The sequence below is a fragment of the Colobus angolensis genome, unplaced genomic scaffold (assembly GCF_000951035.1).
Source record: "Colobus angolensis palliatus isolate OR3802 unplaced genomic scaffold, Cang.pa_1.0 Scaffold1, whole genome shotgun sequence".
Lineage (NCBI taxonomy): Eukaryota > Metazoa > Chordata > Mammalia > Primates > Cercopithecidae > Colobus > Colobus angolensis.
The window spans coordinates 389701-403491 of record NW_012110918.1 but is presented as its reverse complement, the minus strand read 5'-3'; the positions used below and the strand labels follow the sequence as shown (position 1 = coordinate 403491).

The 13791-nt window shown below is 55.6% G+C and overlaps 1 protein-coding gene, 1 long non-coding RNA gene and 1 pseudogene across 2 annotated transcripts; all 3 read left to right on the top strand.

The window, feature by feature from the left end:
• The first annotated feature begins 4553 nt into the window (after positions 1–4553).
• LOC105503327 (pleckstrin homology domain-containing family M member 1-like) lies at positions 4554–7443 on the top strand. Its single transcript, XM_011930227.1, has 4 exons — positions 4554–4660; positions 5452–5515; positions 5993–6150; positions 7332–7443. Exons 1-4 carry the CDS (start codon positions 4554–4556, stop codon positions 7441–7443), a joined length of 441 nt encoding a protein of 146 aa, XP_011785617.1.
• Positions 7444–11043: 3600 nt separating this feature from the next.
• On the top strand, positions 11044–13638 carry LOC105506846. Its single transcript, XR_001001040.1, has 4 exons — positions 11044–11236; positions 11630–13130; positions 13173–13292; positions 13373–13638. It is a non-coding gene; the product is annotated as an uncharacterized LOC105506846 (long non-coding RNA).
• Positions 13639–13645: 7 nt separating this feature from the next.
• The window catches only part of LOC105503236, an 898-nt pseudogene continuing 752 nt past the window's right edge, over positions 13646–13791 (top strand).

Genomic DNA, 13791 nt, shown 5'->3' with positions numbered 1-13791 from the left:
TCATTCTCTGTATATTCTATTTGTTGAGGATTTATAGAACCCCATTCAGGATAAAGGGATGGAGAAAAGTCTGGAAGACCAATTTTGGTTGGAAATTTTGTTGAAGCAATTTTTTATAGTCTACCACAGTGCACGTTCTTTTTTCTCTTTCTGCAGCTTGCTATAGAATCATAGAAAGCTAGAAAGAATGCAGTTCTACCATGGACGATTCACCGTGTGGGTCATTATTACTTCCTCTGAGCTAACGATTGCATTTATGAAACTATTGCTTTAGACATATTATTAAAAGTCTGCTCCTTCTTTGAGCTCCATGTCACCTTGTATCAGCTTTGCTACTACATTAGTTTTGTCATTTACTGTCTTCTTGGTTCCTCGTCATTAATTAATGGATACACCTACTTGATAGTCTTTAAGGATGACTGCTCCAAGGTATAGCCAACTCTGTGGCCAGCCCATCTACCCATCCACCTAACTATTCACCCATCCACCCACCCATCTACACACCGCCCACCCATCTACCCATCCAACTACCCATCTACCCATCTAGCCATCTACCCAATCACCACCCATCTACCCATCTACCTACCCATCCACCTAACCATCTAGCCATCTACCCATTCACCCACCAATCTACCCATCCACCTACCCACCAACCCATCCACTCATCCACCTACCCATTTACCCATCTACCTAGCCAGGTTCCCATCCACCTACCTATCCACCCATCCACCAATCTACCCATCCACCTGCCCATCCACTCATCCACCATCCACTTGCCTGTCTGTCTGTCTGTCTATCATTTATCTGTTGGTGCCTTAAGCAGTTATGTTTGTAGCTGCAGGAAACCATCCTCAGACTCCTTCCTGGGGACCAAGACAGCCACCAACAGAGCTCTGCCCAGGGCTGTGGACAAGCACCAAGCTTTTCTCTTGGTTAGCTCCCCTACATCACAGTGCCTGAACCAGTGACCCCAGCTTCCCTTGTTTAGAGGATCCACACTCCTCTAAACAGATGAGCAGCAGCAGCAAAAGAGTGAACACCCCTGTGTCCCTCAGCATCCCTGAGTGGCTGTGACAGGCTGGGCTCGAGACTTACCAGGTGCTTGGTGAGGTCCCAGTTGTGGATGACCCTGGCCGGAATCACTGAGGCATCGTCTTGGTGGCAAATGTCACAGTAATAGAGGCCAGAGAAGGCACAGAGCTCGGGTCATACAAAGAAGAAGCCGATTTGCCAGAAGCAGCCTGGGGAGATGGGTAGGGAGTGAGTGGTGTGGCTAGAGTCAGCTCCTAGTAACTTGGGAGCTGCTGTGGTAGAAAGGATCTGTTAATTTTTTTTAAAGGTAGGCACAAAGACAAGAATAACCACCACTCATATTTCCACCACTCAGAACTCCCCCTACTAATTAATCTTACAACAACACACTGTAAGAACTATCACTATTTTACAGCTGAAGAAATGGATGCTCAGAGAGGTTAGGAAATCTATCTGGTCACATAGTGAAGAAGTGGTGTGGCTGGCATTCAGATCTGGGTTTGCCTGGTTCGTTGGTTTGCCTGCTTCCTGGGGAAGGCACACACGCTTGGTCTAATGCCCCCAGGCAGCCCCCACACAGGGGCATAAGAGCTTCTGGGTGGTACACCAGAGGCAGATGGGTAGGTGACCAGGAGGGTCCCAGGTGGGTCCCATCTGCAGGGACCAGGCCTTTCAGAAGGCAGCTCTGAAGTCCTGTTTTCCATTGCTAAAGGGGCAATGTGTTCCCACAAGTATTATAAAACCTCATTGCAGAATGTCATCATAATTGTGCTCATTCAGGGAAGCATTTCCAGAAAAGTACTATATTGTCTCAAAACTGCCTACAGAGGACAAAAATACTGTTTCACCTGTCAAATAGGAAAATACTTTCCTGAAAACTACTCTATGCGAGTGATGATTATAGAGCACTCTTGATTCCACCTGTAGCTCAGATCTAATCCAGCCCCATGGAGCCCCAGGTGTTTTAAATGGTCCTTCCAAAGGTCTTTACCCTCGGTAGTTGGTTTATGTAACAGCTCTGCGGGGCTTGTTCAGATCTGCTATTTGTTTTGTTTTTTGTTTGTTTGTTTGTTTTGAGATGGAGTCGCCCTTTGTCGCCCAGGATGGAGTGCAGTGGCGCAATCTCGGCTCACTGCAAGCTCCGCCTCCTGGGTTCAAGTGATTCTCTTATCTCATCCTCCCGAGTAGGTGGGATTACAGGCACCTGCCACCACGCCCAGCTAATTGTTGTATTTTTATGTTGGCCAGGCTGGAGGATCTGCTATTTGTTTAATGTCCTCCAGTGCTTCCTTTTTTTTTTTTTTTTTTGGAGACAGAGTCTTGCTCTGTCACCCAGGCTGGAGTACAGTGGTATGATCTCAGCTCGCCGCAACCTCTGACTCTTGGGCTCGAGTGCCTCGGCCTCCCCAGGAGCTGGGATTACAGACGAGCACCAGCACACTCAGCTGATTATCGTGTTTCCAGTAGAGATAGGGTTTTGCCATGTTGGCTGGTTCCGGAGCCTGCGTTCTGCTCCATTACCCCTTGATGCCTGTGTCTAGTGTCCCTGCTGCTGGCTCAGCAATGCCAGCCTCCTCTCGGTCCACCCCTCCACTCGGGCCCCAGAATGGAAGCAGCAGAGTAGGGGCTATGGCGAGCAACGAAGTGGCTGGGGGACAAGTGCTGGGGTCAGGACTGGCCATAGGGAGTGGACAGGCAGCCAGCAGGGGGCAGGGCAGTCTGCACAGTGTCTGATGCCTCAGGACTGTGAGGCAAGGCTGGCTTCGGCCCCCCATGGTTGGATAGTTCTTACAGTGTAGAGGTGTCTCCACAGCGGGCGCCCGTGGGAGCGGTTAGTGGGTGTGTCCTGGGCAAAAAGCAAAGGCCCTGACTCCCCCAGGGGCAGGCAGAAGGGTCCCTGGGCCTTGGGACCAGAGGGCGGGCTCTGCTGCTCACTAGCTGCCTTACCCTGACCTTCACCTAATTTCTTCAAGCTTCCATTTCGGTGTCTGTAAAATTCAGCTACTACCAGCTATTTTGTGGGGTTATTACAAAGCTTAAATGAGGAAAGGTTCTGCAAGTACCCTGCAAATTATGAAATACAACCCAGATGCCAGTGGTTGGTGTCTGCCACTGAGCCGTGCCTGCTGGGTAGAAAGGAAACCCAGACCCCCTTGTCTCTAAAAACAAAAACAAAACCCCACAAAACTCCAGACCTACTCATAAGAGTAGCTCATGAGATGAAACTATGGAATGAGACCACCGCTTCTCCTGCTGTCCTTCCCAGCTTCTCCTCCACCTCCCCTTTTCCCTAGTTTATGAGACAGGAGAGAAGGGGGAAAGCAAAAAGTTGGAAAGAAACCAAAGTAAGATAAATAGCTAGACGAACTTGGCACCACCACCTGGCTCTGGTGGTTAAAATAATAATCCCTGACCCAAACTACTAGTGTTATCTGTAAATTCCAGACATTGTATGAGAAAGCACTGTAAATCTTTTTGTTCTGTTAGCTGATGTATGTAGCCCCCAGTTAAGTTCCTCATACTTACTTGACTTATGACCTTTTCACGTGGACCCCTTAGAGTTGGAAGCCCTTAAAAGGGCTAGGAATTTCTTCTTCCGGGAGCTCGGCTCTTAAGACGTGAGTCTGCCGACGCTTCCGGCCGAATGAGAAAACCTCTTCCTTCTTTAATCCGGTGTCTGAGGAGTTTTGTCTGCCGCTCGTCCTGCTACAAAACCAGTTTTCCAACTTTGCTTTGTAGATATCCTGGCTCTAGAACTGAGTGGAGCTTGGTGAATAATCAAGAAACTATACAGTCAGGTTCCTTGCAGAACTGCTTTTTCTGAGCTCAGACACGAGGTCATGCTGCTGGCCTTCATCATAGTAATGCTACCTGAAGCAGCCCCATTAAGCCTCCCTGGAGCTGTTTTGCAGGGTACCTGCCCCGTCCTTCTAGAGCTCATGTTCATGGAGCTACACACAAGAAATTTAAGAGCGAAGGGTTGGGAAAAAGCTTTGATTCCCTCAACATCTGGGTGGGTTTTATTATTTTTTCAACAACAAAGAGACATGCACCTGATAGCCCTTCTCTTTTCACCTTACCTAGCAGGAAAGTCAGAGCTAAATTTTCTTCAGCAACCACCACCTTAGCACCTGTACATCATCTGCCCCCTAATTCCTCTCTGTGGGGACACCAGCATGGTTAACCAAGGGGCCAGTTGGCATCGTGGCCTTTGTGGCTACTTGATGGGACTCACCGTCTCTATCCCGGATTGGGCTCCCCTGGACCACAGCTGAGGCCACCAGCTGGGACAAGGCCAAGCCCCCATTCCAGATGCTCCACAGCTTGCACCCGGGAGGCCCAGACCCAGGGCTGGCACCATCCTGTCCCCAGATGTCTGGGGCATCCTGGGGCAGGTTCCCAAGCATCCTCTGACTTGGAGTAACCTCCCACCACCAGCACCCACACAGACACACACAGCCAGGTCAGGCAGGTTCTGCACCAGGGGACTTTCTGCAGGTGTTTCCTCTCCATCTCTCAGGATGGGGCCCCCTGGATCCCTGCCGTTGGTGTTGTGGAAACTAGAGCCACATTGGTGGCTGAGCCCTTGTCCTCTGCTGCCCCTGCCACCTCTGAAATGGGATCTGCTGTACTTAGGACACGTCTCAATTGCCCTCGTGTAGCACTGAAACCAGACACTTGAATGTCTGTCCCTCGGCCAAACCAGGGGCCACAGGAAGGCAGAGGCCATATCCTGTGTATTGCTGTCCCCAGCACTGACCCTGGTATGTGATGGTGGCAATAATGACAACAGCCTGCATCTCTAGGCATTCAGCAGGTGGACAAGGGTGCAGGCTCAGGAGCCAGGCCCCTGTGTTCAATCTTCAGCTGTCCCACCTACTAGCTGTGTGACCTCAGGCAAGTGATTTAACCTCTCTGTTTCCTCTTCTCAAAATTGGGATTGTGATAGTACCAGCCTCACAGGATTATTGTGAGGATCAAATGAATGAATGCGTATGAAGCTCTCAGCCCAGTTCCTGGTCCCAGGTGTCAGCACCCATCCTCCTCCTCATGATTAATTACGTGTTTACTGGGAGCTTGGCACCAAGTCAAATGCTTTAAATAAGTTAGTCAATCCAGACAACTCCATTTCCCAGACAGGGGAACCCAAGGTTCAGAGAGGTTAAGTAATAACCTCTCTGCAGGTGCATGTCTCTTTGTTGTTGAAAAAATAATAAAGCCTAAGGTCCCACCAGCTAGTTAGTTACCTTGAAGACTAGGTCCCAAGCCCAGGCAAGCTGAATTGCACTCCTAGCCCCTGCCCCGCCCAGGCGGCAGGTGTCTGCCTGGTGAGCAGCGCCAGGGGAATGAAAACAAACAACACAGGGTGGCCCGGGTCTTGGAAACTTTTCTAAAGAATCACTTGTGTTTTGTTTGAAGGCTCAACCACAGGAGTTATCTCTCGGAGTCTCCGCATAGGTTCAGTGTTGCTGACCTCCAGCAGGTGGGAGCGTCCTGCTTCCCCCGCCCAGACCTCCAGAGAGACTTCATTCCCGGAGAAGTCAGCAAGGAAGATGGGAGCGGGTGTCTGTAGTTTACTGAAGACAGCAGTCTGCAGCTTTTCTGCAGCTCAGGGTGGGTTACCCTGCTGCCCCAGCTTCCTGGGCAGGGATGGATACCCCCAGCACCCTGGAATAAGCAAGCACTCCAGCAACCCCAGGATCACAGGAAAAGAGTTTGGAATACTCCTTTCCCCAGGGGCAGGGTACAGTGGAGTCGGGTCTCATCTGTGAGTCCCATTAGCCCTGAGTGACCTCAGTGCCCACGGGCTGGACGCTGGCACTGCTCAGCCTGACTCAGGGAGGTTTTCTTTTCTTGCACACATGGAAACTGGGGGTAGAAGTTCTCCAGGCAGGGTGCCATGGTGCCTCAGTGCAGCTGCTTGAAAGGCCTGGGGCCTCAGTTTACCAGCCCTCCGCAGATGGCAAACAGGGTGTATAAAGGATTCCTCAAGGCCCTGATCGAATTTGCCTCCCAGCACATCTACAACTGCGACCTATGCACCCAGCATGGCTTCATCTGCCAGATCTGCCAGCACCACGACATCACCTTCCCCTTTGAGTTTGACACCACAGTCAGGTATGCGGGACACCCAGCCAGCCGTCTCCCAGCCCCAGCCTTCTCCCCGCACCCACAGCCTGGCCCAAGCACGCAGGGCAGCAGGCCTCGCTCTATGGGCAGGAATGTATTGAACATCCGCTTTGTGCTGTGCCCAAGGGGTGGTGCTGTTATTCGGGGCAGTCCATGCCCTGGGAAGTCATGGGCAGCTCCGGTCCAGCTCAGGGGGCAAGACAAGCTCTCCCAGGACTCCTCTGCCTTTATGGAACCATCTGTCTTCCTAAAGAAGAGGTGGCTGCCGGCTCTCTGAGTGGAGCCTCCTGGTGCCTCAATGTATGCATGGGTTGAGGAGGGTTGTATGAGTTATCGCTCTGCACCGTTGGCATGAGACCAGGCACCAAGTGGGCACCTGGTGGGTGGTACCTGCCACTGCTGCTGAAATGATCACTCTTGTTCCCAGTTATTGCTCATTATCAGCAACCTCTCAGTGGAGAAATTCATCCAGACCTTCCTGCAACCCACATGGGAGTGGAAAACTAACTGGGAACATTAGTTCTTTTTCTGTTGGTGTTCACTGGCCTGGAGTCAGCCCTGAATGGGCCTGGGGGTGAGTTTTTAAAATTATACAGTCTTGGCCAGGCGCGGTGGCTCATACCTGTAATCCCAGCACTTTGGGAGGCCAAGGCGGGTGGATCACTTGAGGTCAGGAGTTCGAGACCAGCCTGGCCAACATGGTGAAGTGCCGTCTCCACTAAAACCACAAAAGTAAGCCGGGTGTGGTGGTGGGCACCTGTTATCCCAGCTACTTGGGAGGCTGAGGCAGGAGAATTGCTTGAATCTGGGAGGCAGAGGTTGCAGTGAGCTGAGATCGTGCCATTGCACTCCAGCCTGGGAACAGAGTGAGGCTCTGTCTTAAAAATAAATAAGTAGTAAATGTTTTTAAATATGATAAATCCTTAATGAATTTCAAGCAGCATTTATTAAAAACTGCAATAGTACAGAGAAAATCAGTGTGCATTGTGTGACATATCAGTAAGCACTGTTTCGAGAATCTCCTGTTCCAGAACGGAGAGGCATGCGTGCGTGGGTTACACAGTATGTCACAGCTGTATCGTGGGTTCTGGTCAAAAGTGCTGGCCAGCGTGGCCACAGGGCAACCTCCAGCCCAGCTGGCACCAGCAGGCGTGCTGCTCTCTCCCCAGGTGTGCTGAGTGCAAGACCATCTTCCACCAGAGCTTCCAGGCTGTGGTGAAGAAGGACTGCCCCCACTGTGCCCGCCGGCGCAAGTACCAGGAACAGAACGTTTTCACCTGATGCCCATCTGCTGACCCCGTTCTGAAGGCCAGGGGTGAGTGCGGCTCAGCCATCCCAGTTGGGTTTGCCATCAGCCCAGGATACTTACCGTGTCACAGCTGTGTCCCCTTGTCAGGAAGACCCTCAAATGTGACCAGAGCACTGGCCTCCCAGAGAAAGCCCAGTAAGTCCCTCTGATGTCCCCTGGCCCCCTCACCACCCCTCTGCTGCAGGAGGCGTGGCCACCACCAGATGCTCGCTGTCTCTGGGCAGACAGGGTCTTTTACTCAACAGGCCCTGGCTCACCAGCGTCCCGGCACCTCCGTTAGGGCTGCCCAAACACTGTGGAAAGGAGGCTTGGGGAGCATTTTCAATTCCACATTCCTGACTAAAATGCCTTGTTTTATAAGGTGGGTTTTTCCCATTCATATTTCAACAGAAAGTATTTTTTTATTCTTACCCTACGTGAGTCACCCATGAAATCCGGACATTCTCACCCCCAGCGGATGCACGGGAGTCATTCAGGCCTGGCCTAGAGGCAGTGGGTGGCTGGCGGGCAGGCCACTGCTGGGACAGGGCCCACCCGGTGCCTTTCCTTGGCCTTCATTGCCAGTGCCAAACCACCCCTCAGCAGGGGAGGACCAGTCCTGGTGACCCCACTTCCTCTCTGTCTCCTTTTTACTCCCCACTCTTGCCGGCTGAGCCCACCCCTTTCTCAGCGTCAGAGCCCCTAGCTCTTCTCTAGCCTGGGGCCTTGGCCCCATTAGGAGGAGGAGAAACGACTGGAAACCAGCACTGTCAGCACTTTGAGCCCTCCTCGGTTTAGGGAGGGTCACTGTCTTGCCCACCCCCGATCCTCACTCCTTTATAGACAGGGGCGCTGCTGCAGATGCTCCAGGCCCACCTCCGTGGGCGCCCGGGGTCACACTCTCTGCCTGACTGACCCCTGCCAGGGCACAGACAGGCAGGACCCCAGAGAGGGCAGGCAGCCTGGCCCTGCACTGTGGAGAAGTGACCCGGTCCTTCGCCCTAAGCTATGCGGGGCGTGCAGGGGAGCTGCCCTGTGGATGCAGCCGTGGCCTCACAAAGCCATGAATTCCCACAGCATCACTGAACTTGCCCAGCCAGGACATGGAGACTGAAGAACTTCCCCAGAGCAGGACTGTCTTTGAAGGGGCCTTGGGGCTGGGGTGGGAGCCTGGAATTGTTTTTGAAGTGAAGTTCAGACCCTCCAGGCTTCGGGGAAATGTGGGTTTGCTGGTCTGTCTGTCACCTTCCCCCACCTCTCCTGGACCCAGCAGGCCCTCAGTCCTAGCTGTCTTACCTGCGCTCAGCTTGGAGCCTGAGGCCTCAGGTGGAGATCTGCCTGTCACTGTCAGAGATGAGCCCACCCTCACCCCTCCCTGGGGGCGATCGCTGCTGAGCCACCCACCCAGCCTTGGAGCTGGATGCCTGTGCAGCAGAACAGAAGCGGCAGTGGCAGGCAAGTGGAGGCTGCGCACAGCTTTTTCCGGTCATGGCACACACCCGTGCCCAGATGCCAACGCCTCCTAAGCCGGCAGCTGGGTTATGCACCTGCCATGGCCCACATTAACTCTCCATCACAAACCTGGCCTCGTCAGAGCCCTCATTGCCCCATCCCTGAGTGGCCAGAAGCCTGGCCTGGGGAGGGCTTGGGCCTGTGAGGATTCTTCCCAAAGGCACCCTCGGAAACAGACTAATTCTCAGGGAAATCAGATTGCGGTAAAATGAGATGGAAATAGACAACATTCAGATCTGAGATTTCCTGTCCTTGAAGTCCCCTTTCAGATTACAAGTTGGCATCCTCTGCCCATCTAGGTGCCGCAGCTTCCCCCAAGGACAGTAGATGATAGGCCCAGAGAAGATAAGAGAAACTGGGGGAGGGAGGCCCAGTGGAGGGCCACTGCACGTGACCTGGTTCTGCCCTGCCAGTGGGCTCAGCCCTTCTCCATCCTCAGCAAAGCGCCTCTGAGAGCACTTGTTTCCCCTTCTCCCCAACTTTTTTGTTTTGAGATGGAGTTACTCTGTTGCCCAGGCTGGCATGCTGTGACGTGATCTCAACTCACTGCAACCTCCACCTCCTGGGTTCAAGCAATTCTCTTGCCTCAGCCTCACGAGTAGCTGTGACTTCCCCTTCTCTTCTGCCTAAAGGAGGAGGGGTGGTTTGGAGATTTCAATCCAACCCCCAAGAGCTCATCACATAATATATGTGTCATAATAGCTGATATAGGTGGGAGCGGTGGCTCATGCCTGTAATCCCAGCATTTTGGGAGGCCAAGGCAGTCAGATCATTTGAGGTCAGGAGTTGAAGACCAGCCTGGCCAACATAGTGAAACCCCGTCTGTACAAAAATACAAAAATTAGCTGGGCATGATGGCAGGGGCCTGTAATCCCAGCTACTCAGGAAGCTGAAGCAGGAGAATCACTTAAACCCAGAGACGGAGGTTCCAGTGAGCTGAGATTGTGCCACTGCACTCCAGCCTGGGTGACAGAGCCAGACTCCGTCTCAAAAAAAAAAAAAAAAAAAATAGCTGGTACATTGTGTGCGCTGGGCATGTGGTAAGCTCTGCTTAGTGGACCTCATTTAATTCTCCCAATAATCCAGTGAAGTGAGTGTTACTATTGATAGCTGCAGAGATAAGGCAGAACCCCCAAGGCCTACCAGCCGCCAAACAGCAGAGTGGGGCATCATACCAGCCTGACCCCACCAAAGACCATGGCCACTGCCAGTGCTGCCTGGCTGTGCTGCAGGTGGGGAGGGACCTAAAAGGTAGGGAGGGAGAGAAGATTTCTTCAGTCACTATTTTCTAAGCATGTCGGGCACCAAAGACGGATGCCGAGTTCTGCTGTGTGCCTACCCTGGAGGGTCCCAAGGGTGCCACCAAGCCTCAGACACACTGAGATTATCAGAGGAAGTGGGGACTTACGGGTGGCAACGCCTAGCAGGGGCAAAGATACAGAGGTAAGGGAGTTCCAGAACTAGCGTGGCCAGATTCAGCTTCCCACCCAACCCTGGACCCCCAGGAGGTGGTATCAAGAGGGACCATGACCTGGGTTGCGGGCCCCTCTTCCTCCCAGAACACTAGCCTGAATCAGCCAGCTCCTGGCACACACAGCCAGGTCCACAGGCACACCTGTTCTTTGGGGCCCCTGAGGGCAAGGGGTCTGCTGGGGCTGGGGCTTGTGATGTCTGGAGTGAGTGCAGGGTCACATCAGGGTCACACAGCTTGTCCAGAGAGGCAGAAAATTCCCAAACAGAAGACCCCCAAGGCAGACGGCCCTGGGGCTAGCCTCCTGGCCTCTAGGAGGTTGTTCTGAGCTTACCCTGTGGACAGATTGGAGGCTGACCCTCCTTCCCCGCAAGGATCAAGAGGGAGTTGGGGATGGTAGGAGGGTAACCTGGCCAAGAGAAGCTGCTCGGGGGAGGCTCCCTCCATCCTCAGTCCCACCATCTGAGCCCCGCGTCCTCTTCCTCCCTGGAGACAGCCAGGTGTGGCCAAGGATCCCGGGAAGTGCAGAGGAGGGGGTGGCGTCTTCGCTCTTCAGGCGCTGGCCTGGCCCAGAGGGGACAGGAGGCCAGGACGCCGGGGATTGTCTCTCGCAACTGCAGCCCAGACCCAGTCCGTGAGGAAGTCCTGCCAGGCGCTCTCCACCAGTGCCTTCCTGGTTATATTGGTGAATAGGAAACCGGGCAGCGCAGGAACCGCGCGGTGGAGTAGGGAGCACTGGACACCGAGCCCACGCGCACCCACTGGGACAAGTGGAGGCGAGGCCGGCGAGCGGACGCCCCGAAGTGCCCGGGCAGGCAGTGGGCCGCCGAGCGGGGGTTGAGGTGGGAGGCGGGGTGGGGGTGGGGCAAGGGGCAGGATGGGGAGGAAAGTGTGCGGCAGGTGGTGGGTCCGCACCAAGGAGCTTCTCGCGCCTGCTCCTCTTGTCTCGGTGCTAGGGCGGGAGCTGCGCAGGCCTCATCCCACGGGGAGGAGAAGGTAGACAAAGGGCTGCCCTCCATCTGGAGGCGGGAGGGGAGCAGGCCCAGGCCCCCAGTGCCGACCCAGGCGTTGACGCAGCTGTAGCTTGCGTCGCCTGGGCGGTGGACGCAGGGGACCTCCTGGCGACGGGTGCGATCTCGTGCTCCAGGGATCCTCCCGGCCCCCACCAGTCCTTCCCCTTCTCTGTGTTCCCCCAGGTTGGCGAAGGAGCTGTAACTAGGTCCCCTTCTTATCCAGCCCGAGACACTGCGCTCCGTTGGGCGTCTCTGCGCTGGGAATCCCGCTCGGAGTTTTTCCAGGCCCGGCCGGGCTACACCGGGAAAGGCCCCGGTGGGGGAGGTGGACCCGGAGCGGCGGGTCTGCAATCCGGTTGGAAGGGCTCGCAGTGGGTGATTCAGGATGCGAATAACCTCCCCGCGAACAGGAACGCCCGCACGAGACAACCAACCCCAATCCGGCATTCCCAGAGCCGCGCGCGGGAGGGACGCAGGGACTCCGGGACAGCAAATCCCCAGGGGAGAAGGGAAGGGGGGAGACGGGGCAGGGGCAGCCCCACCCTTGGGCTCCGCTAGCGACCAGCCAGCACCCCTTCAGACGCAGCCTTTCTGGCTCCCGGCCCCGGCCTTCTGCTCCGTGCCTCGTCCCAATGCCCAGCAAGGTCCCCAGCAGAGGCATTCAGGCTCCTCCTCGCCCCGCCCAGACACAGCTGCTTTGGGTATCGGTGACAGCACTCCTGAGCGTCCCTGTCCCTATTTGCTGACATTGCCAGCTCCGATTCCGCGCAGCCTCTCCGGCCTGGCCCCTGGAAGCCCCGCCCAGGGCGATGGTAGGGGCCTAAGCTGCCGGCTCCGCCCACCGGGCCCTGGGGCTCCCTGAGACCCGCCCAGCCGACCTGAGTGCGCTGCGGGGTCCAGGGAGAAGCGGCGCCGGGGGCAGCGTCCACCTTGGGGTTTGTTGGCTCAGGGCAGCTCGATGACCCCGCCTCCGGGGCCCAGTGTGCGTAGTGACTCAGTGTACACCCTTTCCTCGTCAAGGAACCCTTGACAAAGTGGCGGAGGAGCCCTACGGGGGCCCCGGTTGGACCCTGCTTCTTCAGTCCCTCAGCCTCGGCCAGCGACGGTCTCCTGGCCCCTGGTCCGGGTCACATTAGGAGGCAGGAGGAGGTGTGGTCAGTGTGGGAGTCTGGAGGGGCCATGCACTTCCGGAGAAGACCACCGACTGGTGGCTTTGGTGGAGGGGCGCAGGCAGATTTAGTTAGGATCTCCCCCATCCCTGACACACCGGAGCCTGGGCGGGAGTGGGGTTTGTGACCACTCTGGAGAGCTCTGGGGGCCCCTGCTCTGGGACTCCGCACGGATAGTCACTGTCTCAGAGTGTATTCTCCAGCGGCCACTCTCGTGGAGGCACTGTAGGGGTCCCAGGGCAGGTGGGCAGTCTTTCTCGGGGGCGGCGTGAGAGCCGGAGAGCAGGGGGTGGGGCGGGCCAGGCTAGGGGTCACGTCTGCGCTGAAGCAACTGCGGAAGGAGAGAGAAACCGAGAGAACCGGTTCCCCCGCCTTGACAGTGAAGGCCCCCACACCAAGGCCCTCGGACTAAGCGGGGCAGGGACAGCCTCCAAATAGAGCTGTTCACCGGGGCGCCTGCAGAGCCCGCATCCCAACCCCGACCCAGGGGCCGGGGCGCAGGCTCGCGGAGGGAGGCGGTACTACGGTACCCTCTGCGGATTCTCTGCGGGCGGGAGGCGTCCAGGTGGGACAGGGCCCGGGGAACGGCAGGAAATGGGCTGCTTTTCCCACTTGACTGACGGGAAAACTAAGGCTCAGTCAACTATTAAGCAAGAGTGGTGTCGACCTTAGAGCAGGCAATCACCCCTCGTTTTAAAGCCAAGGTTTCCCTCGCAGTCGATTTGGACCAAGACTACCCACAATCTCCCCACCGCAGGACTCAAGCGAGGCTCAGATCTTAGAATCAGCCCCACGGAATGAAGGGGTTGTCCTAATTCCAGCACTGAGTGTAAGAATGGAAGCCTCAGGTGTGATTTTATGCAAGTCCCCATTTTAGAAATGGGAAAACTGAGGCCCGAAGGCGAACGGCAAGTGCAGCATCGGGACTCGAACCCATGTCTGTCCCTGAGTGCGGGGCTATTCCGGGCTCGGTGGTCTTGACTTCCGCGGCCCTCCTCCTTGTTGCCTTTAGGAAAACGCCGCGGCCGCGATGGCGGCGGATGCGGAGGGAGACGTGTACGTGCTGGTGGTGCACGCCTTCGAGTACACCGGCAACAATGGGCGCCGCGTGGCCATCCCGCCCAATGAGCTCTACCGGCCGCTGCGGCGCAGCACCGAGCACCTGTGGCACGTGCG

What these genes read in the sequence shown, in the direction of transcription:
- LOC105503327 (XM_011930227.1), top strand. Translation starts at nt 4,554, where the DNA reads ATGGGGCCCCCTGGATCCCTGCCGTTGGTGTTGTGGAAACTAGAGCCA. An exon ending in CCTCTGAAATGGGATCTGCT is followed by an intron (nt 4,661 to 5,451) that starts GTACTTAGGACA and finishes TTTTGTTTGAAG; the next exon opens with GCTCAACCACAGGAGTTATC. An exon ending in GTGTTGCTGACCTCCAGCAG is followed by an intron (nt 5,516 to 5,992) that starts GTGGGAGCGTCC and finishes AGCCCTCCGCAG; the next exon opens with ATGGCAAACAGGGTGTATAA.